At 44.0% G+C, this 27,177-nt stretch overlaps 2 protein-coding genes across 3 annotated transcripts; one reads left to right on the top strand and one right to left on the bottom strand.

Annotated features, from left to right (window-relative positions):
* Positions 1-379: 379 nt before the first annotated feature.
* Positions 380-5,202, bottom strand: Gon7 (GON7 subunit of KEOPS complex). 2 transcript variants are annotated; one of them, XM_005068381.4, is made up of 2 exons: positions 4,912-5,202; positions 380-790 (listed from the first exon to the last, which is right to left on the bottom strand). In XM_005068381.4, the coding sequence occupies exons 1-2, from the start codon at positions 5,114-5,116 to the stop codon at positions 696-698; spliced, it is 300 nt and encodes a 99-aa protein (XP_005068438.1). In that variant the 5' UTR covers positions 5,117-5,202; the 3' UTR covers positions 380-695. The 2 variants fall into 2 exon arrangements, with proteins under 2 accessions (XP_005068438.1, XP_012967700.1); XM_013112246.3 differs by having other exon boundaries at positions 380-629; positions 4,912-5,197.
* On the top strand, positions 5,144-25,868 carry Ubr7 (ubiquitin protein ligase E3 component n-recognin 7). Its single transcript, XM_005068380.4, has 11 exons — positions 5,144-5,515; positions 7,906-8,039; positions 8,476-8,536; positions 9,932-10,027; positions 13,085-13,138; positions 13,581-13,686; positions 15,544-15,752; positions 16,548-16,697; positions 17,502-17,664; positions 19,362-19,423; positions 23,819-25,868. Exons 1-11 carry the CDS (start codon positions 5,366-5,368, stop codon positions 23,909-23,911), a joined length of 1,278 nt encoding a protein of 425 aa, XP_005068437.1. The 5' UTR covers positions 5,144-5,365; the 3' UTR covers positions 23,912-25,868.
* The last annotated feature ends 1,309 nt before the right edge of the window (positions 25,869-27,177 follow it).

Here is a 27,177-nt window from a genome sequence, read left to right as displayed (position 1 = left end):
TCCTGACAGCCTGCTGTCTCTGTCTTCATTGCACCTTTGGAAGTTGCTCCCCTGCGCTTCCTGCCTACCCTAGTATTGTTATCTTCCTTCTCAGGTCTTAGATGAGGTTGAAGATTAGAATGGTACAATTATTGTTCTCTCTCCCTAGATAGAAATATTATTAGTACTAGACTTAAACCTTCTAGCTCTTGTAGACCAGGCTGGTCTCGAACTCACAGAGATCTGCCTGCCTCTGCCTCCCGAGTGCTAGGATTAAAGACATGAGCCACCACCACCCAGCAATGGTCACTTTAAGAAGCAAACATAAAAATTCATTTGTTGATTTAGATTTAATCTATTATGAATGGTTCCATTGTATTTTGGAATGAGAAAACAAGACTTCATTCCCAAACATTTAATGTACTTTTCTTTGTTAGAAACAGAAAGTTTTCTTTGTGACAAACTTGTTCCAATGAGAGAAAATAGATGAGTTCTCCAACTCTGAGCACAGGTCTTCTGCAAGTCCTAGCACATGAAGATGAGGAAGTAGTGGTGTTCCGATGTCTTGATCTTTATTTGAGGCAATGTCTTGACATATAGTGCAAGCTAGGTTCCAACTTTCAATCCTCCTGCCACAGTCTCTGAAGTAGCTGGGATTACAAATATACAACATCTTACTCAACTTAGTAGCAGTCTTAGTTTCATAAAAACTATTGCTAAGATGCTGGTTTTGGTCGTTTTGCAGATGGTCCATCTGAGTTAGTTCTGCTACCAATTTTTTTTTCATCTTCTGTATCATCTTCGTCATCACCTTTTAAAATAAATGTTTGTCATATGACATATTTAGTGATTGAAAGAAATACTGATAAAGTGATTGATGAGACCATTTCCCTTTGGAGACTAAAAAACTATGCATGAATAACTTACATTTTATAAACTTCAGGAGCCAGTAGGATGGCTCATTGGGTCAAAGTGAATACACTACAACTTTGGCAACCTGATTTCAATCACTGGAACCCATGTAAGGTGGAGGAGAGAACCAACTCTATTCATGTAACATGTTACCCACATACACACAAAATAATGAATTTTTAAAACTTCAGAAATTTGTTGGGTGTGATAGCCTTTAATCTCAGCACTCAAGAGGCAGAGACATGAAAATCTCTGTAAATTCAAGGTCAGCCTGACTACATAGTTAAATTCCAGGCCAGCCATGGTCATATGGTGAGACCCTGTCTCAAAAACAAAAGAAATGTACACTTTTCAACACAGCACATGGGAGGAAGTGGCAGTTGGTCTTTATGAGTTCAAGGCCAGACAGTCTACAATAGTGAGTTCCAAGATAGCTAGGGTTATATACAGAGACCTTGTCTTAAACATCAATACCCCCACCCCCAACCAAAAACCAAAACCACCACCACTTTCAGGAATTAAATTTAATCAGAATTAAAAGCCTTTCTTTTCTATCACTTATGTTTGGAGATTTAACTCATTCTCCATAAAATTCACTTCTGTACATAGATACCTCACCCATTAGTTTTCAGAACATTCACTTGTGTGGGGTGGTGGCGCACGACTTTAATCCCAGCACTCGGGAGACAGAGGCAGGCGGATCTCTGTGAGTTTGAGGTCAGCCTGGTCTACAGAGTGAATTCCAGGACAGCTAGGACTGTTATAAAGAGAAACAGGGTCGGAAAACCAAGGGGGGAAAATATTCACTTGCTCCTCTAACCATCACCACTAATTCTGAAATATGTTAATTACTTCCAAAAGAAGCTCCATATCCACAAATAGCCACTCTCTGTTTCTCTCATTCTTTTTTTTTTTTTTTTTTTTTTTTTTTTTTTGGTTTTTACGAGACAGGGTTTCTCTGTATTGTTTTGGAGGCTATCGGTCCAGCCCAGCCTGGAACTCACAGAGGTCCCCCCCTGCCTCTGCCTCCCAAGTGCTGGGATTAAAGGCGTGCGCCACCACCGCCCGGCTGTTTCTCTCATTCTTATAACTACTAATTTACTTTCTACCTTTAAGGATTTGCCTATTTTAGAAATCTCATATAAGTGGAAACAAACATAGAATGTATAGCCATTTGTGCCTTACTGCTTTAGAATTCATTACTGTCCAGACTTCACTCTTGTGTATATATGTGATGTGTATGTACAAACCACAGCACACACACAGGTCACAAACTCAGAATAGGTCTTTACCTTCCACTTTAAGAAAGTGTCTTTGCTGGGGGGGGGGGTGCACACCTGCAGTCCCAGGACTTGGGAGGCAGAGGCAGGTGGATCTCTGATTCAAGGCCAACCTGGTCTACAGAGTGAGTTCTTGGACAGTCAATGCTACTTACAGAAACCCTGTCTTGAATCCCTCCAACCCCACCAAGAAAACAAAAGGGGGGTGGTAAGCATACACCACCATGTTTCCTGGCTCTATCTCCAACTCACTGCAGGGGTGGGGCACTAGGATCATGGGCACATGGCATTACACGGGTTCTTGGAGCCAAACTCACATCCCCATGTTTGTGCAGCTCTACCCACTGGACAATCTCCCCAGCCAAATACTTTATTCTACACAATGAGCACTATTCAACAATTAAAAGAATGTTTATGTTTTACTCTGGTGATGGGCAGTTGTATTATTTCAATCTCATAGCTATTAATGAACAGTGCTGCTACAATTAGAGTATTGAGTTTTTGTATAAACATATTTCCAGTTAACTTTGGAGAACTAGTGGGTGTAACTGTGGGGTACTATAGTTAAGTTTTGGCTTGCTTGCTTTCACTCTGACTAGCAAGTTCATCTATCTGTACCTGAGACACTCTTTGCTGGTGTTAGAACCTACTTCTTTGGGACTCCAACACAGACTGAAAACTGGCTGCTCTCTATGACTTCCCTGGGACTCCAGCACCAGATTAGAACTACTGAAACATTCAGTAGAATAATTACTGGATCCTTGGCGTTTCTGTCAGGAGAAAGCCACTGATGGACTACTCAGACCACAGGTTATAAGGGCACTCTAATAAATAGTCTATCAGGCCGGGCGTTGGTGGCGCACGCCTTTAATCCCAGCACTCGGGAGGCAGAGGCAGGCGGATCTCTGTGAGTTCGAGACCAGCCTGGACTACCAAGTGAGTTCCAGGACAGCCTCCAAAAGCCACAGAGAAACCCTGTCTCGAAAAACCAAAAAAAAAAAAAATAGTCTATCAGCTTTGCTTCTTTAGAGAACCCTGACTAATGCACCCAGCTAATACTTTTATTATTATTATTTTGGTTTTTCCAGACAGGATCTCGCTGTGTAACCCTGGCTGTCCTAGAACTTGTTCAGTAGACCAGGCTAGCCCTGAACTCACAGCCTGCCTCTGTCTCCCAAATGCTGGTATTAAAGGTGTGCACCACAACCATCCCCAACTTTTTTTTTTTTTTGGTATTTTTGGAGACTATCCTGGAACTCACTCTGTAGTTCAGGCTGGTCTGGAACTCAGAAATCTGCCTGCCTCTGCCTCCCAAGTGCTGGGATTAAAGGCATGCACCACCAACACCCAGCTTATTGTTCTTTTGAATGACAGCCAATATCCATATTATAAGGAATAGGAAAGTACTGCTTAACTTCCTCTGTAGAAGAACTGACTACTTAGCTCAGGGTAATAAAATCTATTTTGTGTTCAAGATTAAAAATAAATTTAACAAAGATCAGGTTTGGTGGTACATGTCTTTAATCCTAGCAATGATGAGGCAGAGGCAGGCAGATTTCTGCGAATTCAAAGCCAGCCTGGTCTAATCCAAGGCCAACCAGTGGTACACAGTGACACTGTCTACAAAATAATTTTTTTTTCTATTAACAGAGTTGGGGCTGGAGAGATCAGTGGTTAAAGACCACTGCCTGCAGGGGATCTGATGCCCTCTTCTGGCCTCAGAACACACCACATATAACAGTGGTGCACAGACCGCAGGCAAAACATCCGTCTTGTTAAAAAACAAAAACAACAAACAGTTTATTTCTACAACAGTAGAGGGGTGAATGAAAGCAGGGGCCAGAGGAAGGGCACGGCTGCGGTGAAATATTCTTTTGAACATGACATGGCCTGGACCCAGGGGCAACAACTGTGGTTACCTGAACAAGATGGCAACCTCAGCATTGATCCTGGAAGGGAGGAGCTTTTGGCAGTTAATTGTTGCTGAGGGAGGTTTTCTTCCGTGGGGTAGTCACTGCTGAGTTGCCCTTGCTCCAGTAAATAACCTCCCATCCATTCTCATACAAAGACCCTTAAGCTCAGTGAGTGACAACAATCGGAAGGCAGGAAAGAACAGAGGAGGGGGGTTGTTGGGTTCAAGTAGGGGATGAAAGTGTGTCACGGAAGGAGAAAAATGGCCACAACGCATTACATGCATGTATGAAACTATCAGCTAATTTAAAAACACCAAAAAGCAAAGCCAATGCTTTCAAAACAGACACGAGAAAGGATCCTCTAAGGGTTAACACTTCCTACAACAAAGTCGGTCTCTACCTTCCGAAGCTGTGCTCATTCTGTCAAACGTTTCTAATTTCACACCTGGTGAAACTCCTTTTCGTCTGTCAACACCCAGCTCCACGTCCCGCCCTCTAGGTCTTCCAGCTAGCAACGACTACAGACCCCGACACGTTCCACCCTTCCGGTCTCAATCCTCGGCGCCCCCCCCAAGATCAGAGGCGTCGAGCCGACTCAGTTCGTTGTCAGGCCCCTAGCCCGACGCTCGCCACGCTTTTTTTGGGGGGGGGTGAGATAAATGAGAAGTCGTGAAAAACGAGGGGCAGAAAAGACCAGACACAGGGGGCGGCGAGAGCTAACGACTTTCAGAGGCGACCCCGCCTCCCCGCCAGGCTCGCTTTCCCAAGGCTGCCCTGCGCCCAGCCCGCCCCCGCCGGAGACCCAGGCGCCCGGCCCCCGCGCTCACCATCCACCGCGTCCTCCGCGTCGGCCCTCACGCCCTGCGCGTCCCGCTCCACGAGGGGCCCGAAGAACTCGGCTACCAGCTCCCTCATCCGGGCCACCCCGGCCGAGAGGCTCTGCAGAGGGTCCGCGTCGCCCGACGCCTCACAGGACACTTGCAGCCGCCGGGGCTCCCCGTCACACCCGACGTACTCGCCCGTCAGCTCCATGGCGACCACTAAGCTTCAACAGCGCGCCACAGACAACCGCCACCCGGAAGCGGAAGCCACCCCGCGGCCCAAGCGGGCGGGTAAAAGGAATGACTTCCGATGCCCGGGGCCCGCCCCGCCCACTTTCCCCCATCTCCTTCTTTAGGATTGGCTTCCTGACGCTCAGGCCCCGCCTTCTCGCGACGCCCCCGGCGCTCACTTTTCCCGCCTCCGCCTGGGCCGCGCGGCGGAGCGCTGTGACAGTTGAGGATGGCCGGAGCGGAGAGCCCCGCCGGCTGCCAGGCGGAGCTGGAGCCCGTGGTGTCGCTGGTGGACGTGCTTGAGGAGGACGAGGAGCTGGAGAATGAGGCGTGCGCCGTCCTGGGCGGCAGCGACTCGGAGAAGTGCTCCTACTCGCAGGTGCGCGCGGCCCGGCTGCGCCCGCCGTTCCGCCTGCTTCCCGCCGGCTGCGGCCCGGCCGGCACCAGGGCTGTCCTTCACCCCGGGCTCCCACAGCCCCGGCACGGCTGCCCTTTCCTCCTCAGCTTGTCGCCAGCAGGGCTCTCCCTCCGCCCTGCCGGAGGGACTCTGCAGGCTCCGGGTCCTGGAGCAGCAGCTCTGCCCTCCCGGTGGACGCCTCTTGGTGGCCTGCTTTCCACGAGCTCAGCCTCGTGACTTTTCCCACTGTTAAAGAATGTTAATTGGGCACCAGATGGGGGAAAGCAGAGCTAAAGGAAAATGGGCTGGATTTGAAAAATCTGCCGGTGCAGTCTGGTTTAACCGCTAGCTGGTGCTTTTTTTCCGGTAAAGTTCCGTGTGCATGTGTTGTGGGACAGACACCCCTTCTTCCTCCGGAGTAGATCCGAACCAAAACATCATGTGACCCTGGGAAGCCAAGAGACTAGAAGAGGATCTGCTTGAGAACAAGAGTTTGAGGGCCGGTGACGTAGGGTTTAGTGACTCCTCCCGCACATCTAAGAACAAAAGAGGAGAGGGGTGGGTAGGCAGGAACCGGCAGGATGGGAATCGGTGGAAGGAAGCAAGCTAACCATGCCCGCGGGTGGAGTGGAAGCCTGGGAAGGAGGGGAAGGTTACTGTGTGGTGTGGACTGAAGTCATAGTATTGTTTGTCTTCGTTAACCAACTTGGGCATGCACTGCAGAATTGTTGGGTTGTTGAATTAAATCTTGTATCCCAGAAATAGTCGCAGATGGTCACTGACATTTAAATCAAAGGATCACCGCTAAGTAAGACACACCCCACTTCCTTGGAAGGAGGAAAGAAAGGTTCTAACTCTGTGTGAGCTTTTTATTTTGCTGTTGGAGATAGGGTCTCATGTAAATCAGACTTGCCCTGAATTCCTGATTCTCCTTTCTTCACTTTGTAAGTACTGCTGGGATTGCAAGTGTGTACATTATCATGCCTGGCTGAAAGTTTTGTTTTGTGTGGGTTTTTTGAGACAGAGTCGCAAGGTGTGGTTCTAACAGCCTGAAGGTCTTCACTATGTAGGCCAGTCACAGAGATTCACTTCCTCACAAGTGTAGGATTAAAAGCCTGGTTTTAAGAGGCAGGCGGATCTCTGTGAGTTCGAGACCAGCCTGGACCAAGCGAGTTCCAGGACAGCCTCCAAAGCCACAGAGAAACCCTGTCTCGAAAAACCAAAAAAAAAAAAAAAAAAGCCTGGTTTTAAGTTTGTTGTCATACTAAAAAGTATAGACAGTTTTTTAAAGACTTATTTTTATTATTTGTGTGGGTATGTGTGGGAATGTAGGTGCCCTTGAGTCCAGAGGGATCTGATGGCCCTGGAGTGGGAGTTACAGGAGGTTGTGAGTTGCTCAACATGGACACTAGGAACTCAGACTGGTTCTCTGCAAGAGCAGTGTGTGCTCTTAATCTCTGGGCCGTCCCTCTAACCTTAAGTTGATTCAGTAATTTAGAAACTCATTTACTGATGTGTGTGTGGGTGGGCGTGTGTATCACAACATGCAGACATCTGAGACTACCGTGGAATCGGTTGTTTACTCCACCTTTATGTGGGTTCTGGAGATGGAATGCGTGTTTCCAGGCTTGCGCAGTCAGTGCCTTTACCCACAGAGTGATCTCACTGGCCCTACAGTTTTTGTGTTGAAGTAAAATAGAAATTTGTGTAATTGGGCGGGCAACAGGGCTCAGTAAGGTGCTTCTGCATAAGCATGAGGACCCACCCCACACACCCCATAAAAGCCAGGCATGTTGATGTGTTCTTGTACTTGCTTCTGGAGAGGCGTGTGCCCCTCACCAGCGTTTCTACGTTCTAGTTGTTTTCCCTCCAACTTTCAATTTTTCAATATTTTAAACTTACAGATACCTTGAAAGGTGAGCATTGTGAATGTCTGTATACGTTGTATATGTAATGCATTTAAACACTTGACTCTGTTGAATACACTTTCCCTTTTTCTTCATTACTCAACAGTAAGTAGCAGGCATCATTACACTACTCTTCTAGATGTTTTCCCATTTATTTCCCCCAGATTAAAATGATTGTTTTTATGCATTGATTTTTCTTCTTTAGTGGAATTATAAGCATTTTCTAAAGTTAGAATTGTGGTGTTACTCTCCTAAACATGTGTAAACTTACCTTTATTTTGTTACATAATTTAAAATATCAGGTTATTCACAGATTTAAGCTTCCTATTGATATAAGAAAAAAATTACATAAAACCAAGCACCAGTATAGATCTGGAATTTGTAATAGTGTCTTGGTCCTTTGTTGCATAACTACATTTTCTCTTTTTTTCCCTCTTTTGTGTGTGTGGGGGGCTGATCACTCAGGGCTCAGTGAAGAGACAAGCATTGTACGCCTGTAGTACATGTACTCCAGAGGGAGAAGAACCAGCAGGAATTTGTCTAGCTTGCAGTTATGAGTGCCATGGAAGTCATAAACTATTTGAACTATATACAAAAAGGTAAAGCAGTTTTTGCCAAATGTCTCCTGAATGTTTAAATTCTTTACAACCACAATGCCTACTTAATCTTGCTTTTCATTCAGAGTTATTGCGTGTTAGCAAAACTTAATATGGTAGGGAATGGTTATTTCATAGGTCTTTTAAGATTTAATTATGGTTACTAGCTCATGCTACTCTAGTCTTTTCCCTTCATTATTTCATTTGTTTGTGTGTGTGTGTGAGAGTGGTAAAGATATTTGTTTTTATATGTAGTGATGTCCAGAATTGTCTTTTGTTGTGTTGTTGGAAAACTCCAAATAAGATACACAAACATCAAAAACGCCATCACCATTTAGATTCTAGAAACGAGACAGATAAGGAAGCTATGATGGGTATTAAAAGAGTAGTTAATTTTAAAAGAAAACTTAAATATATGTTCTTCTTCTTTTCTTAATAGAAATTTTCGTTGTGATTGTGGAAACAGCAAGTTTAAAAATTTGGAATGCAAATTATTTCCTGTAAGTAAGCACTGTGATTACAAATGTACGTGGGAGAGGCTGGAGAGATGTCAACGGATAAGAGCATATACTGCTTTTTAAGGATCCAGCTCAGTTTCCAACATCCACAGCTACCTGTAACTCCAGCTCTTCTGGATTCTGTGGATTCTGTAGACACCTCAATACATACATACACACACACACACACACACAAATCTTTTATTAAAATATACCTAAGGAGCTGAGGTTGGTATTTACCAAAGTGTAAAAACACAAAAGAATTTATTCTTGAGTATTTCATTTTTTATTTGGTTGGAAAAGCTAGACAGGCAGTTAAGAGTGTATAATTACACTGCGTGGATACTAAAGGTCAGGGAGATGTTCTTTAGGCTAGTTGACTTTTCTTGATTGTGATCATCCATGCACTCTGAGACTTAGAGCAAAGCATGTAACTGGATAAGAGCTTCCAAAAAAGCCGTAGGAGACTTACAGATGAAAGAGAAAGGAAGGAGAATGCCATGTTGTTCATCAATAATTGCTAAGACTTCCATGTTTTCTCTTTCATAATTATTTCTGATAATTTTCCTCCTTTTTGCTCCCTGATAACCCGAAGGTCTGGGCTTTCATACCTGCCTTTAAAGAAATGTCTTGAGGGTTGGAGAGCTGGCTCAAAGCATGGACTGCTTTGAGTTCAGTTCCCAGCACCCATCTTTGGTGGGTTACAACTGTCTGTGACTCCAGCTCCAAAGGGGACTTGACTCCTTTAGCCTCTACAGACAGGCACCTGCACTCATATGCACATACACATACACAAAAGTAATCTTAAGCGTGGTGGTGCTGGTGCATGTCTTTGATCCCAGCACTCGGGAGGCACAGGCATGTAGATTTCTGTGGGTTTGTGGCCAGCCACCTGGTCTGCAAAGTGAGTTCCAGAACATCCAGGGCCACACAGAGAGACCCTGTCTCAGGGGGAGCAGAAAGTGAAGACATAGTGGCACTTACCTGTAGTCTCAGCATTGGGGAGGCAGAGGCAGGCAAATCGTTGTGTCTAAGGCCAGCCTGGTCTACATATAGTGAGTTCCAGGACAGAGAAACTCTGTCTCAAAAAGCATTGGAAATCCCAGGCCAGTGTTAATTTAAATAAGCTGACCGTCCATATGATCTCTGCTTTGTTTTATGAGTATATTAAATAAATTTCCCCTAGTTGCTACAAAGATAGAGAAAACAAGATATTTTTTCTCTAGCTTGAAAAGAGTATTTCTGTAATAGTGAACTTCTTTCTTCTAACTTGAAAGTTTATGACTAGCTTGTAGGAAGATTCTTAATGCAGAGATTTCTTAAGTGTATAAATTTTATGATGATGAGATTTTATCTAATAATAGACCATAATATGTATTAAAATTTATTTTCTTTCAGGACAAATCAAAGGTAAATTCTTGCAATAAGTACAATGACAACTTTTTTGGATTATACTGCATTTGTAAGAGACCTTATCCTGACCCTGAAGATGAGGTAAGAGAATCAGAAGTTTAAAATTTGTCTCTCAAACTGCTGTAGACCTGAACTGGGGTATTGTTGTTGCTCTTTGTTTTGGATTTTATTTCATTTTAATATCATAGAAATAAGACATTGGAAAGGACTTTCTTGAGACCAAAACTCCTTTCTCTCTCACTTGCCTATTCCACCCGCAGAAACTTTCTAAGAAATTTTAGTTTCATTCCTCTGTGGAAGAAGATAAATATGCAAACAGGCTTCTTTTTATTTTAAATAAAAGTAAGCAAAATTCCAGGGTTATTCTGAGCGTTCACTTTTGCCACTAGCTTTTCCTCCCAGTGTGTCACAGATGAGCTTCAGTGGCGAACAGTAGATAGATCCAGCTGGGTGTGGTAGCTCATGCCTTTTCAGGAAATAGAGGTTAGAATAAAGTCACAAGTTCAAGGTCAGCCTGACCCACACAATGAGCTCTAGGCCTCCAGGGCTGCACAGAGAGGCACTGTCTCAAAAAGAAAAGAACTAGGAGTCTGCCTTGTAGCTGTCCTAGTCAGTTAGCCTAACTTCTGTGGCAGAATGGCACTATCTAGATTTACTATAAAGCCTTCAGTGAACATCCATAGGTATATAACTATAGAGTATGCTAGGTGTTACATAAAAGCATAGCTAGTGGTGGGTCCAAGGATATTTGTATTTAAAATTGTAATCATGTCTACCAAAGAATTCAACCAGCATTTTCTTTTTCCTTCTCTATATTTTTGTTTTCTTGAGACAGGGCCCTTTTAATGGTTGGAAAAAAGTGTATTTAGAATTAGCCAGCTGGACTAAGCTTAGATGATTCCAATTTTGTTGGCAGCATCGAGTGTCATAACCAGGAGCCAACCAAACATGTATCTTCTTTTCTCAGTCAGGCCTTACCTGGATATTGACTTTGACCACATCAGTGTCATAGAGTTTCTTCATAGCCTGTTCAATCTGATTCTTGCTGGCGTTGGCATCACAGTGAACACAAATGTATTGTCTTCAGTCTTCATGGCTGCCTCAGTGGTCAGGGGGAATTTGATGATGGCATAGTGGTTAGGCTTGTTTCTTCTGCCTTTTGAGGGTATTTAGGTTGCTTCCAAGCCGTGGGGTGCTGTGTGGGTCTTTGTGTGGCACTGGATGTCTTTCAGCACTGCCTTCTTGGCTTCCAAGACCTTGGCTTTGCCTTCAGCTTTGGGAGGGTGGGAGCTTCTGCTTTTGCTTTCATCTCCATTTTGGTGAAAAAGTGAATTTGGGTCTTATTACGGAGCCCTGTCTGGCCTCACACTTGACTTCAAGTGCTGGGATCTCCTGGCAGTTTAACATTCTTATCAACCCTATATTATCAACCATATATATTATTAATCCTTTAAAATCTTGCTGTGGTAGCCCCGTAGTAGTGGAGGCAGTGTATACCTTTAATCTCAACATTTGGGAGGTACAGGCAGGTGGGTCTCTGTGAGTTTGAGGCCAGCCTGATCTACAGAGTGAGTTCTAGAACAGCCAAGGCTACACAGAGAAATCCTGTCTGGGGATGGGGGGATTTCTTCTTCCTGTTTGTGAATGAAATTGCATAGCTTCCAATGAGTTAGGGATATATGTAATCTCTTCAGTGGCTTTCCATGTCCTTAATGTTTTGTTTGTATATTTACTGATCTGCAAGAGTATTTGTATATGTAGAGGAATTATTAACTTCCATCTTTCTGGCTTTTTAATCATTTGGGATGATAATTATTGAACCAAATTATATACAAGGAGAAATTAAAAGTATCTTTAGGGCTGGCGAGATGGCTCAGCGGTTAAGAGTGGTTAAGTTCCAGAGGTCCTGAGTTCAATTCCCGGCAGCCACATGGTGGCTCACAAACACCTTGAATGAGCTCTGAAGCCCTCTGTTGTCATGTAGACAGAAGATTGTATACATAATGAATAAATAAAATATTTTTTTAAAAAAGTATCCTTAACAAGTATCTCTTAAAACTGGGTAATTTTAAGAATGGGGTAAGATGTTCTTTATAGTACTTTTGAAACAAAAGACACCCTCTCTCCCAAAAACTAATACATTGAGAGACAGAAAGAAAAAAAAAAACTGCTGTTTATTGAGTGTCCTTTTTAAAAATTTTATTTTGTATTTTTGCCTCTTAAGAAACCACCAACAGGACTGGAGAGATGGCTCAGAGGTTAAGAGCACTGGCTGCTCTTCCAGAGGTCATGAGTTCAATTCTCAGCTCACAACCATCTGTAATGAGATCTGGTGCCCTCTTCTGGTGTGCAGACATAAAATGGAGGCAGAATGTTGTATTCATAATAAATAAATGAATCTTAAAAAAAAAAAAAAAGCAAATCCACAGAAACAGCTGATCTGAACAAGGGGGGAGCTCATGGACCCCAGACTAAAAGCTGGGAAACCAGCATGGGACTGTTCCAGACTCCTGAACATGGATGTCAATTTGGAGGTCTGGTTAATCTATGGGACCTCTGATAGTGGATCAGTATTTATCGCTAGTACATGAATGGACTTTGGGAGCCTACTCCCTACAGAGGGATACTCTCTCAGCCTAGACACAATTGGGAGTGTCTAGGCCCTGCTCCAAATGATATGACAGACTTTGAAGATTCCCCTATGGAAGGCCTCACCCTCCCTGGGGAGCAGAAAGGGCATGGGATAGGGGGCCAATGGCAGGGGAGGAGGGGAGGGAGAGGGAACTGGGATTGATATGTAAAACAAGCTTGTTTCTAATTTAAATTAAAAAAGGGAAGAAAAAACAAACTAAAAATAAAGAAAGAAAAGAAACCACCACAGTAAAGAAAAACATTAAGGTGTTTTAACTAGTTGGTATGTAAGCCTAAGATAAGGGGAAAATCATCCCCCACAGAACCTATATGTGATTTTCCTAGTGTTGGATAGGAAGGAACTTTGATAACTGCTTGCAAACTACTTCATGGATGGATTTCTCACAGAGTTGCTAGAGAATTACTAAATATCTAGTTCTGCTGTGGGTCAGATTTACTTCATGTCCGAGAATTCAAAACAATCATTAACAAAACTTTTTTGGTCAGGTTCCAGATGAGATGATTCAGTGTGTGGTCTGTGAAGACTGGTTCCATGGCAGGGTAAGGAAAACTTTGACCTTTTAAGATGTGTCCCGTGGGAAATTATGGGACATGCCTATCATTCTAGCACTTGGAGGGAGAAAGATCAGGAGTTCAAGGCCACCCCCAGCTACTTGAGAAACTGGTCAAAAATAAATAAATGGGGCTGGGAAATGGCTCACTGGGTCAAAGAGCAAGCCTATCTTGGAAAATCCTAGTATTTAGGAGGCAGAGACTGGCAGATCACTATGAGCTCAAGGCCGGTCTGATTTACGTAGCAATTTCCAAACCCACCAGGACTACACAGTGAGACCCTGTCTCAAAAAAATATTCTTCTGTTGTATCTCACATTCCCTTTGATAAAGATGTGATAAATGTACTTTTACAGTATCTGTTTATAAAACAACAGTCATTCTAGAAGACTTGGAGTCACAGGAAATATCTGATTTTTCTATATCCACAGCATCTCGGTGCCATTCCCCCTGAGAATGGGGATTTTCAAGAGATGGTGTGCCAGACTTGTATGGAACGCTGTTCGTTCTTGTGGGCGTATGCTGCCCAGTTGGCAGGTATGTGTTTTTGTGAGGTTGATGTGACACAGATTTGTGCCTATGAAATGTGTGTCTTCAATCCAGGGTTTCTAGCAGCTATTTTTAACTGGACTTTAGGGAGATCTAGAAAACATCCAGTTATGTCCTTTCTGCATACAGTGCTTTTACACTGGGTGAAAACCTACCAAGAACAAATGTGAACTTGAATGCTATGATGCAGAGTATTGATACAACCAGAGCTAGAGAAAGTGCAGGAGGTAGTTATTTGCATGGGATTTTGAAAGATAAATAGAACTATAGTTAGTAGTTAAGTATAAGACATATTTTAAAGGGTTTGGCATCATAATTCTTGGGTTGTAACACATGCCTTAGACTTGTCAGTAATAGATAAAGATTATACACAGTAAAGGTCAAGGTGCTAGATGTGAAGGCCATTGTTAATGCATGAACTTTCTGTGTGTCCTCACATGAAGAGAACATACAGGTTCCTTTAGCAACACTAATTGTAGTTGTGAGGAAAGGAAGGACCTAGTCACCTTTTTGGGGGCAGTGGGTATTTTGAGACAGGGTTTCTCTGTGTAGCTGTGACTTTTCTGGAACTCAATCTAGACCAGCCAGTCATTCCTCCAACTCAGAGATTGGTCTGCCTCTGTCTCTGGAGTGCTGGAATTAAAGCCTGCGCCACCACCTAGTTGTCCTAATCAACTTCTAAAGGCCCTACCTTTTAATGCAACTGCACTGGAGGTTGACTTTTAGCATACGGATTTTGTGAAATGTATATATTCCACCTGTAGCAGATGGGGAAGCAGCATGTTATGTAGGTTACACACCAAGAAATGGAATAGAAGCATAAGCCAGCCGGGCGTTGGTGGTGCACGCCTTTAATCCCAGCACTCGGGAGGCAGAGGCAGGCGGTCTCTGTGAGTTCGAGGCCAGCCTGGTCTACAGAGTGAGTTCCAGGACAGCCTCCAAAACAATACAGAGAAACCCTGTCTCGAAAAACCAAAAAAAAAAAAAAAAAAAAGCATAAGCCATCACAGTGGGGGGTTGTCAGTGTACCACTAACACTGGACATATTTGTCTACTGGACAAATCTCTGCTAAATTTCTTGTCCTCACCTTTAAGGACTTTGAGCATAGAAGCTGCAAGCAGCATAGCTATGCCTAAGATCTCTTCCTACACTGGTTGCTTACAGTCAGCTCTTTCTGTTCATTCTCCTTCCAGATACAGATCAGTTTCCTGCAGACACTTGAGCTATAACTATTTTCCACTGGGTTTTCTTCTTTGCTTATGGCTGGTTGTTTTGTTTTGTTTTTAGTCCTAAGGATCAAATCCAGACCCTCACACATGCTAGGCAAGGACTAGCCACCCCCGCCCTGTCTGGTTGTCTTTTTCAAGGTCTCTGTGTCATGCAGGCTGACCTCAAACCCCCGATCCTCATGATTTCCTAGTCTTCCCCTTCCTTATTTTGTGCTTTACCCTAGATTGTAAGCCCATTGCCCACCATTAACTCCTTTTACTGTCTGTCTCTAGACCCATTCTTTCTGACTCCCTCCTCCCAACTATGTTTCCCAGAGCTGTCTTTTCCTGTATTTTAGTTAAATCCCTTCCTACTGCTTGTTTCTTTAGTTAGCCTTTCTTTTAACAGCTATAGTGTATCCTTTATGTATAAAGTGTTTATGTAGTGACTAATATTTTTAATGAACCATTTATTTGAGTTAGACAGGTATAATGTTCAAAAGTAGTGCTAATTCTTTTTTTGTTATTACAGAGACTTGGACTGCCTTTTTTCCTAGTCCAAGATATTTTAGCAGAATGTGATTTCTTGATCAGAGAGGCCAATACAGCTGTGTTGTTTGTTTCCTTGACCCACAGTCACCAGAGTGTCTGCTGAAGATGATGGGCGGCTGCTGAATGTTGATGGCATGGGTGATCAAGAGGCTGTCAAGCCTGAAAATGGAGGTCACCAAGATAACACCCAAAAAGAGGATGTTCCAGAGCATGGAGCGAATGCTGGCAAGGAAGTTAAAGCTGAACAGCAGAATGAGCCGTGTACCAGCGCCAGCTCTCAGTCTGACCGCCAGGTAGTATATGAAATTCAAGCCACATTCAAAGTGAAATGTCAGCTGAGTGTTTGGACCTGATTTTGGTCCTCAGGGACGATGAGAAAAGAGTGGACATGGGCTGGGGAGGTGGCTCAGCTGGTATGGTACTTGGCATACAAGTGTGAGGGCTTCAGTTCTTTAGTATCCAAGTAAAGTAACAAAATGGCCATGCTGGGCATGATGGCACACATCTTTGATCCTAGTTCTTAGGAGGCAGAGGCAGGAAGATCTTTTGAGTTTGAAGCTGGCCTGATCTACATAGCAAGTTCCAGGTTAATCCAAGTTGCATGATACCCCTGTGTCAAATGACAGCAAAGCCTGGTACAGTATGCACCTGTATTCCAGTGATGGGTAGCTGGAGATGAGAAGATCCCTGGAGTTGGCTGACAGACATTCTAGCCAATCAGTGAGCTCCGGGTTCAGTGAAAGACCCTGTTTCAAACACTAAAGTGGAGAAGTTGATTGAGGAAGATACTTGAATGTCAATGGCCGTCTTTACACACACATGTGAACATGCACATCTGCGCGCGCACGCACACACACAGCTGGTTAAAAGCAATGGCTGCTGTTCCAGAAGACTTGGGGTTCAACTTCCAGAACTCACATGGTAGCTTCCAGTCCCAGGGAACTGGATGTCCTCTTAGCCTCCAAGTACTGGTATATATACGGTACATAGATATACATGCAGGCAAAACACTAATACAAATAAGAATAAAATATTTTTTAAACTTAAAGATACAGAAACTCACACTTCAAAACTTAATTGTATTTCAGACAGAGTTTAAGAGTGAAAACACCAAAACCGAGCTGCAGTCTGCCTGCAGACTTCAGGAGCTCCAAGCCAAGCCACTTGTAAAGAAAAACAGTGCCACCTATTGGCCCCTGAACTGGCGGAGCCAGCTGTGCACCTGCCAAGGCTGCATGGTGAGTGTGTGGTTCCACTTGATGGTCAGACAGTATGCACTGCACAGTTTATTCATGGGTTTATAGAGGCGTTCAGGGACACCTCGTTTCCTTTGGGCCAAAGATATAAAGCCCACATGTAGACCGAGTTCTTGTAGAGGAAAATCAGAATTCTGTGATACTTTCTACCAAGTTTTAGTAGAAAACACCAATTCTGTGACTGGAGAGAGGGTTCAGTGGGTGAGTGTTTACTGCTCTTGCAGTTCCCTTGCTGGCTCACAAGGATCTGTATTCCAGTTCCAGAGATCTGATAGCTGCTTCTGACATTTGTGGGCACTGCCTGCATGTAGTGCACTGACATATGTACAGGTGAAATACCCCTGCACATAAAGTAAAATAAAGAAAACATAGAATACTATCAGGCAGGCAATGGTGGCGCACACCTTTGATCCTAGCACTTGGGAAGCAAAGGCAGGCAGATCTCTGTGAGTTCAAGGCCAGCCTGGTCTACAGAGCGAGTTCCAGGACAGCCAAGGCTACACAGAGAAACAACCAAAGAAACACAGAAAATCATAGAATTGCTCAGAAATCTAAGAGCTTGAAAATTGGTAAACTAGTAGATTTTAAATTCAGACAGCACAGACCAGATGTCCTGTGAAAATTGGAAGATTTCTGGAAAAGATCTGGGCCAAAAGTATAAAGCAACTTCGAAACTCACAATTTTCTAGGTGTGAATTTAAAAGTGAATAAAGTTGTTAGTTCTTCTCCTGAATTTGACTTTCTGAAATGACATTGTAATGGGGAGACTGAATTTTTTTTTTTAAGAAAATGTATGGAGAACTGGACATCCTGTTCCTGACAGATGAGTATGATACAGTTTTGGCTTATGAGAACAAAGGCAAGAGTGCACAGGCAACTGACAGAAGGGACCCTTTAATGGACACCCTGAGCAGCATGAACAGAGTCCAGCAAGTAGAACTCATTTGTGGTGAGTACTGTTTGTAACGTTTCCGTCACTATGCAGGAAAATGTATAAAGACAATAAACATGTTTCTAACTTTAGGCAGCGAAAATTAAAATTAGAATTATATAGTAGAACTTCAGCTACTTTAATTTTTAATATGCAGAATAGTTAGTTGCTATTACCAACAGCTCACTAGCATTTCGTGCTGGAATAATGTCTGAGACCACCGTGTTGCCAGGTGATCTGGCAGACCTTTAATCCCAGCACTTGGGGAGATAGATGCAGGAGGATCTCTGTGAGTTTGAGACCAGCCTGGTCTATATTGTGAGCTTCAGGATAGCCAGACCTGTGTAGAGAGACTGTTGAAAGAAAGAAAGAAAGAAAGAAAGAAAGAAAGAAAGAAAGAAAGAAAGAAAGAAAGAAAGAGAGAAAGAAAGAAAGAAAGAAGAAAGAAAAAGAAGGAAAAGAAAGAAGGAAGGAAGAAAGAAACAAGCTACAACATGCACTATTTTAATTAAGGGTATAGCTGCCTGAACACAGAATAATAGAAAGGTGTTTCATCCTTTTCAAGTAATTTTCATTGAGCATTGTATCCCACCTTGGGAAGTATGAATGAAGTTGCTTGAATGATTCATAGGAAGCCATTAGAAGGGATTGGGGGGGAGGCTCGGTGGGAGGCATAGGAGGATGGGAGGGAGAGGGAACTGGGATTGATATGTAAAATAAGTTTTTTTTTTTTTTTTTGGTTTTTTGAGACAGGGTTTCTCTGTGGCTTTGGAGGCTGTCCTGGAACTAGCTCTTATAGACCAGGCTGATCTCGAACTCACAGAGATCCTCCTGCCTCTGCCTCCCGAGTGCTGGGATTAAAGGCGTGTGCCACCAACGCCCGGCCGATAGTTTCTAATTTAACTGAAATTTATAAAAAAGAAGAAGGGGAAATAGCCCTGGGCTCCAGCATGCTCTAGTGATACCAGTGGTTCAGTCTTGGCCATTTTCTACCTGGAGTCCACAGCCTTGAGTCCCTTCATAACATTGATCATTTCTCTCTTTTATTTGTAACCAATTATGTTTTTGCCTTTATTAGACTCAAAAGTTTAAAGATTTTTCTTAGTCAGCATACAAGCAATAGGCTTCATTATGATTTTCATATGCATGTATCACTGCGCTTGGGTGTGTCTGTGTGTATGTGTGTGAGAGAGTGTATGTGTGTGAGAGAGGGAGAGGGAGAGAGAGAGAGAGATCCAGAGGCCTGAGGCCAAGACTAAAGGTGTCTTCAGTGATAGGGGCTGTGTTGAGGTTCTTCAGCTGTGCTAGCACGTGTGAATTTGAGTGAGTACATGGTTTAAAAAGCTGGCTGATGAGTTCAAGGTTACTTGAGGACTCGATTGATCACTGAGAAATAGGGAGCCTTTTACAGAAGTCTCAGCTAGTCTGTAGGGAGTGAGGGTATTTCCGGGGTGTGTTTGTTGTTATTTGTTTGTCTTTTCAGTTTTTTTGAGACAGGGTTTCTTTTCCAAGTGCTGGTACTAAAGACGTACACCACCATTGCCTGTGTTACTGTTAAACATAAAGCCCAGAGTTGAGATAAATGGGGAGAAGTTTCTCTGCATTTTAACTAGGAAAACATCTGTGTTAAACTGTTAACAAACTTGCCTATCAATGGCAGATGTTTTGTTTTTAAAGTATAAGGCCTATCTGAACTTTTTGTTTTTTTGATTTAGAATACAATGACTTGAAGACTGAACTTAAAGACTATCTGAAGAGATTTGCTGATGAAGGCACGGTATGTTGAGTTAAAGAACCTTAATCATAGCTTCGTAAGTTTGAAATTAGCTGTTTATTTTCTCTAATGTGAAAAAATGGTGGAACCTAAATTGAGTACTGGAATTTTTTGCTTGTTTTTGTTTTCTCTGTAGCTTTGGAGGCTGTCCTGGAACTAGCTTTTGTAGACCAGGCTGGTCTTGAACTCACAGAGATCCGCCTGCCTCTGCCTCCTGAGTGCTGGGATTAAAGGCGTGCACCACCACTGCCAGGCGAGTACTAGAATTTTTTTAAAAAAACTTTTTTTATTGTGAAGCAGTGTAGCCTTGTTTGGCTTCAATTTTCTAGCTGTCTAAGTCTCCCAAATACTGAAATCACAAGGGTATCGCCTCATACCTGGCTGAGTAGCTGCAAGTTCAATGGAGAAACTACTTGTTGGCAGGCCAAGGAAGGGTCTATAAGGATAGTGAAGCATCAGGGGTCCTTACATCCCCGGATGTGGGCAGAGCAGTCACACAGGCTCTGGCAGGTGACTGCAGTGGAGCAGTAGAAGGGATCTGTTGATAGAGACCCTTGGGTGAGGGTGGGAAGATGACTGGGCAGAAACAGTTAAAATAGGATTCTGAGAGACCCAGAGTTGGGACTCTTCTAACGGGCTGAAGAGTCTGTACTTAGCCTGTACTTGTTGTGTTTTAGAGATTTTCTTTATTTTTATTTTATGTGTATGAATGCATGCCTGGTCCCCAAGGAGACTAGATGAGGGAGTTAGATGCTCTGGAACTGGAGTTGTGAGCTGCCATGTGGGTGCTGGGAACCAAGCCCAGGTCCTCTGCAGGAGCAGCGAGTGCCCTTAGCTAAGCCATCATCAGCAGTCTAACCCTTTAAACATGACTAGATGATGGATAATGCTGTAAAACAGAGTTCTGGATACATCATGGGTACTTCCTAGTGCTCACTGTTCAAGTGTGTCACAGTACTTCACCTTTGTCTCCATGGCCTGAGGCTGTCTTTGTAAGTGGTTAGGCTTTTGTCTTGTTTTGGATCAAGGTAGCTGGGTGAAGCCTTTGGGGTGCACTGCTGCTACCCTCTTGAAATCAGTCCTGGTCCTTGTGGATGACGGAGGTCATGCTTCTGGGTTTGTAGACAGGGGCAGTGATGCTGCTTCTATAAAATGAGTTGTGATATCAGTCTTGCCCAAATGGTTCAGGTTTTGTTGTTGAGACAGTCTCACTGTAGTGGTGGCTAGCCTGGAACTCTCTTGTAGATCAGGCTGGCCTTGAACTCACAGAGATCCACTTGTCTTGGGCTCAGTGCTCAGTTCCATTTTCTCGGGTTTTAGAACCAGCCCTACTGGCCCACATCTTGTGGGTTACAGCTGTGCTTTCTTTCTTTGCTGCTAAAAGTGAGATGTGTCATGGGTCCAGTGGGGCTTTAGTCTCCTGTGTAACCTCTGCATCTCCAGACTCAGAGTGTTTTAGAGAGCCAGGTCACAATCTGACTCTGGTATAATTTGTGGTCAACGTGCTCTACTAATTTTATTGTGTAGTCTTAAAGTTGTATCAGAGGGGCTGGGAGATAACTTAGCAGGAAAGAGTTCGTGCTGTGCAACTGCTGAGCTCATGGAAAAGCTGGGCACGATTGCACACACCTGTAACCCCGTGCAGTGGCGGCCTTCCTGGCCCCGGCTAGCTCCAGCTTCAGTGAGAGGTCTTGCCTCGGGAATAGTGGAATAGCAGGATACCTACATCCTCCTGAGCTTCTGTTTCGTGTAGACACCCCCACTTTCTTTCTCAGATCATATTTGGAAAAAAAAAGAGATAGTGTCTTTCAGTTTACAATTTGAAACTTATACAGAGGAAATTTTGTATATGATGTGATGATTTAAAAGTACAGAAAAGTTTATTTTAAAAATTATTTGGGCCGGGCGTTGGTGGCGCATGCCTTTAATCCCAGCACTTGGGAGGCAGAGTCAGGCGGATCTCTGTGAGTTCGAGGCCAGCCTGGTCTACAAAGTGAGTTACAGGACAGCCTCCAAAGCCACAGAGAAACCCTGTCTCAAAAAACCAAAAAAAAAAAAAAATTATTTGGAGCAGGCCAGGTGTGGTGGTGCATATCTTTAATTCCAGCACCTGGGAGGCAGAGGCAGGTGGATCTTTGTTTGTGGGTTCCAGGACAGCCAGGGCTACATAGTGAGACCCTGTCCTCAAAGGGGTAACCAATTATGTGTGACCTGGAGAGATGGCTCAGCAGTTAGGAAGGCTGCTCTTCCAGAGGATCTGGGTTTGATTTTTAGCACCCACATGGCAGGCAGCTCATAACTGTCTGTAAATCCAGTTCCAGGAGATCCAACACCTTCTTCTGGCTTCTGTGGGCATTGAACACACATGATGGATGCACAGACAAACATGCAAGCAAAACACCCATACGCATAAAATAATAATGCTTTTTTTTTCTTTTTTAATTATTTGGGTGGCTAGTGCGATGACTCAGTGTCAAGCCACTAGGCTTGACAACCTAGATTTTTCCCAGGGACCCACATGGTGGATTGAGAGAACTGACTCTTGAAAGTTGTCTTGTGACCTCTGTACACGTGCTTCCCCTTGGTAAATAAACGAACACAACTGAAGGCATCTAAAATTCAGAATTTGACTCTGATATGTGTGGGCTTAGGTCTTCTACCACAGTACCCAGGGATAGATAGTATTTTCCTTCTTTGGTTGTTTCTCTGTGTAGCCTTGGCTGTCCTGGAACTCGCTCTGTAGACCAGGCTGGCCTTGAACTCACAGAGATCTGCCTGCCTTTGCCTCCCAAGTGCTAGGATCAAAGGTGTGCGCCACCACCGCCTGCCTGATAGTATTCTCCTTCATAGCTTGCAGTCAATGTTTGTAACCTCAGGTCAGGACAAATCCTTTTGCTCATGTGAGTTCAAGTGCTCTCCTCATCTGCCCCTTAGCTCCCCTGCTCACCTATCCTTCTGCCAATAAGCATGTATTTAAAAATAGACTAAGAAACCTGTATCTTGTGATGGCTGCAGTAGACTCAGAGCTGAGTTGTCCTAGTTTACCTTATTTTGATCTGTTTTTCTTTGGTCTTATTTTTTATTTTGCTAGTATTTCTGACACCTTTTATTTGATGCTTTAAATTCATTGCCCATAACTTAATTGTCCATTAACTCTATAACATGACTTGGGTTTTTTTTTTTAAGATTTTATTTATTACATATACACCAGATTGAATTGTAGATGGTTGTCAGCCACCATGTGGTTGCTGGGAATTGAACTCAAGACCTCTGGAAGAGCAGTCAGTGCTCTTAACCTCTGAGCCATCTCTCCAGCCCCATGACTTGGGTTTTGAGGATTTTTTTCACCAACCATTTTTCTGTTGATACAGCAGTAGCAATCATATTTAATTTTAGACTCAAAGATACAAAAGTTTTTTTTTTGTTTCTTTTCTTTTTTCTTTTAAAGATATTCATTCTTGAATTAGGGCAGAAGAAAGCACAAATCCAAGTTAGGCATGGTGATACGACACCTTTATTCCCAGAATTTGAGAGGCAGAGGCAGGGTATCTCTTTGTACTCTGAGCCAGCCAGAGTTATATAGTGACTCTGCATCAAATAAAACAAAAAAGCACAAACTAGAGCAGGGCAGACTTTGTCTTCCCTGTGCTGTGCTGGTGAGCACATTCAGAGTGAGTGTAGGCCTCTGGGCCATGTGTGTCAGGGACCAGTTCAATTAACTCTTACTAAGAATGTATCATGAGCTTCATAGACTGAGCTGATCTTCCAGTTGCTCTGTTAGATGGGTGCTGCTTTTATTATTTTCCATGTGGAGATGCTGAGGGAGGTGGTGCAAGCTGATGTTTGAGTCCTTCTATCCTGCTGCCTGGATGTGTGACTGAGTGGTCAGCCTTGGTGGCCTCAGTGAGCATGTCCGCAAAAAGATGCTGTTAACTACATACAAATATGCAGAGGCCTCTGTCAAGCGTGGTTTGACTTGGGATTTGTCCCCCTGCTGTGAAAGGAAAGCAGGGGCCACTTAGTAAAGGCTCCTTCAAGTTGTAAATCTGTCAGTCTTTGTCAGTGACAGCCTGTGATCACTGCATGCATACCGCGTTCCCCACTGTGGTGCTTCTAGCTTAGGAGCCTACAGATGGTTTCAAATGGCAGTGCACTATTCCACATGTAAGCCTGTGGTGAGTGGATGGGACGCTTGCAATTCTTTTTGTTTTGTTCTTGTGGTTTTGAAACTGGGTTTTATTATGTAGCCCAGGCTAGCCTTGAACTGTGGCTGTCTTCCTACACTAGGATTACAGACTGCCACCAGGTGGGCCTTTCTGGTTCTGGAATTAACCAGGGGGCTATTTTGCTGGCCGTGAGCTGTCTGACCTTTTGTTGCAATTGCAATTTCATCAACAGGTTGTTAAGAGAGAGGACATTCAGCAGTTCTTTGAAGAGTTTCAGTCTAAAAAGAGAAGGCGAGTGGATGGGCTGCAGTATTACTGCAGCTAGAGGGGAGTGCCATGCCTCCCCATTCAGTGAAAATGCCACTGTCCGGAATAAAGAGACCTGTGTCACACGTGGTTCCCTTTCCACCCTCCTGTGGCCTCAAGCTCCCATCTCCTCAACAGTAGCCGCAGTGTTTATGCTGCTGTCTCTACAGCATCCTCGATGACTCAGCGAAACACACCTCATTCCACAGACTCCAGCTTTCCTGTCCGGATACCCAGGGTTTTTGCTTATGTTTTAAGAAGTTTGATTTGATCTTGAGAAAGCAAATTGGTTTCCTTTTTTTGGCAATGTGTTCCATGACTCCAAATGTGTGTGTCCACAGGGCTGTTGCCTCCTGGGTCCTCTCTGTCTTGCAGGTTCTCTTCCTGTCAGCCCAAACCTCTGTGGGGGACTATTCCTTCTGCCCCCATGATCACAGTGCCTTGGGTCACAGCTTCCTCAAGCCTGCTCTTTGAGTCCTCACTGCTTCCTGAGGTTTGGTTGTGGCCTGAAGGGATTTGGGAACTTTTCTCTAGACCAGCCTTCAGAGCACCAGAATTGATGTTCTGGTATTGATGTCTGTCGTGGACAGGGAGCTTGACTCTTGGCAGGATTGAGGAAGCAAGCCTTTGTTCTGAATTTCGCTGATGAATTTAAAGTGAAATTTCACCACCGTTCTTTTGGCACTCAGTGAAAGTACTGTAATGCTCCCAGGGCTTCCGGGGAATCTACCCATATCTGAATCCCTTTGCTGCTGCCTAAAATGACCAGATCCCACCCAGTGACATGTGGGTGCTTTCCAGAGTCCTCTGGTTTTTAACATTATCAGGGATATGCATAAGCATATATTAAAAACGGACCTATTTTGATACAGTTGGAACCTCAGTAAGTTATTTTTCCCCTTGAATCTGCGCTGAAGGCAAAGATACTGACTGTCCTTGTGATGGTGAGTGGGGCAGAGATACTGCCCTGAAGAGAGACTGAAGATTCCAGAGAAAGCCCTCAGCCACACAAAATGCCTGGTTTTTGTGTATAAACAGTGTGCACAGCTCCTCCCTCCTGAATGAAGTCTAAAGAGACTCATGGATTGTTGTCTAATACTCCATGTGTGAGGGAAGTTTTTTGGATGGTGTGAAGTCTTTTTAAAGTTCCCTCAGTCTATGTGGAAAACACTTTTTGATCTACAAAGCCCTAAGTTGCCCCCTTGAGAGGAACAAGGTCTTCTCCAGCACACTGGAGTACATTAAAGGCATTGTAGGCCACATGTTGGTGTGGATTTTTTTGTGTATGTGCAGCAATTGTATGCATGAGTGCTTACCAATTCCTGACAAGACAAAGGAGCCTACAAATGAGGAAATGGCATGGCTCTTGTGCTGTAGCCTGTAGCCTCCTAATGACAGGTCCTATGAAAGCTGGTCTGAGGAACTGGAAGGTTCCTGGCTGCAGGCAATGCCTGTGTACACTGAGCTGGCCTCCTGGAGAGGACTCAGTTAAAAACCTCAGGTGCCTACAACCTGGGGATCTTCCAAGTCTGAGGGTATCTTGAATTTGAGAGTTGCACTTTCCATGTTCCATCATGTCCTCAAAGTTTGTATCTTCCCAGATATCTCAATTTACTATGAGCATGCTCCTGTGGCAGGTCAGAACCAAGGCTCTGCAGCAGCTTTAGTGAGCAGCAGCAGTGCAGACGCCCAGTGCTGAAGGGCTTGTCTAAGAAAGGCTCTCCACTTAACCAGAAAACCTCTTTTTGTACCTGTTCACAACTCATTTTCTTAACGACTTGGGCTGTCTCTTCTCGTAGAGATGGTTTGGGCCAACATGTGGCAGTTGATATTAATGCATGTTTCATGCAAAAATGTGATACTAGTTACTTTTACGGAATTCTGGCATTGTATGTACATTTTTGTAGAAATTACTACTGGATTTAACATATTTCAATCAGGTTTCTGTAAAATCCAAATTAAACCAATTTAAAATAGTTGGTTTTCTGGTTGTTCTTGGTCCTGTTTCTGTTGTTTTTGACTCTTTCTGGTCCTGTTTAAATCTACTCTGCCTCCATCTGCTAGTGGTAGGAAGCTGAGCTGGTGTGCCTGCCCACAGCTCTCCTACCCTGGAGCCTGCTTCAAAACTGGAGGCAGTGCACTCTCTTCTGCTAGTCTATAAAATGGTCCTGGTCTGGGGGAACCGCTCAGCAGGGTTAAGAGAGTTTACTGCCCAGGTATGATCTGAGCTCAGGTCCCCCCAATCTCATTAGGGTTGTGCTCTCATATGTAGCTCCAGCACAGTGGGTGGTGAAAAGGAAGATTGCTTAGGTCCAAGTTCAGTGATGGACTGGTGTCCTCTTCAGGCCTGTAGGCAGACATACAAACAGAACACTGTATACATAATAAATAAATACATGAATTAATAGATGTTAAAACAAAACAAGGCTGCTTCTGTGGCCAATGGGGCTTGGAATGTGAGGTCAAGAGAGAGGCTGAAGCCTGGTCATCAGTATATGAAGGATGTGGCAGGGTGAGGGGAGATGCTTGTAAATAAGTAGGACAACTACAAGGTGTGGGGTTGTTAAAGAGGCTGACACCACCTGCTGCTGCCCTTCCTGTATCCCAACGGGAAGAAAGCACCAGAAAGTCCACTTCCTGGTGAGAATTGGGAAGTGAGACATGGGACCATGACCTCAGCTAGGGCAAGAGGAAGATGGAAGGCTGGAAAGGCCTGGGAGACTGAGGCAGGGGTAGGAGGAATGGAGGATTTCACCAGAATCCTGGACTTCAAGAAAGCAATAATGACAAGCAGAAGGGCCAGGTGACGACGGGGTGCCAAGAACATAATACCAGATACCCTGGGAGTGGCAGGAGACTCTAGGGCCTCTCTGAGGTCATCCACTCCCTGACAAGTGAATTCTCACGGTCTTTGGTAGGTCTATCAACACACAGAAAAGGGAAGCATGGTTGTTTTACTCCCAAAGGTCTGGGAGATATTTAATAGAAGATTCCAGAAATGGAAGATAATGTAGCTGGAGAGATTGAAGGGTGAGGAATTCAGGAGAGTGCAACAGGTTCCCGTTGGCCTCTGAAGTAGTCCTGTGAGGCAGGAGTTAGGGAAGTGTTCCTTGTCCTAAGGATGGGGATAAGACAGTATCATGAAGGGTGAGTTGAAGATCATGAGACCCATATGTCAAGTCCATAACCAGTACTTGGTAAATAAACCACATCAGGGATGAGGAGGCTGGGGTTGGGTGCTTAGTCCTAGATATCATGAGTATGCAGCCGAGAAAGTGTCCCATA

The sequence above is a fragment of the Mesocricetus auratus genome, unplaced genomic scaffold (genome assembly GCF_017639785.1).
Source record: "Mesocricetus auratus isolate SY011 unplaced genomic scaffold, BCM_Maur_2.0 Super-Scaffold_15014, whole genome shotgun sequence".
NCBI lineage: Eukaryota > Metazoa > Chordata > Mammalia > Rodentia > Cricetidae > Mesocricetus > Mesocricetus auratus.
Note: the sequence above shows the minus strand (reverse complement) of the source record. Positions and strands in the feature narration are given on the sequence as shown.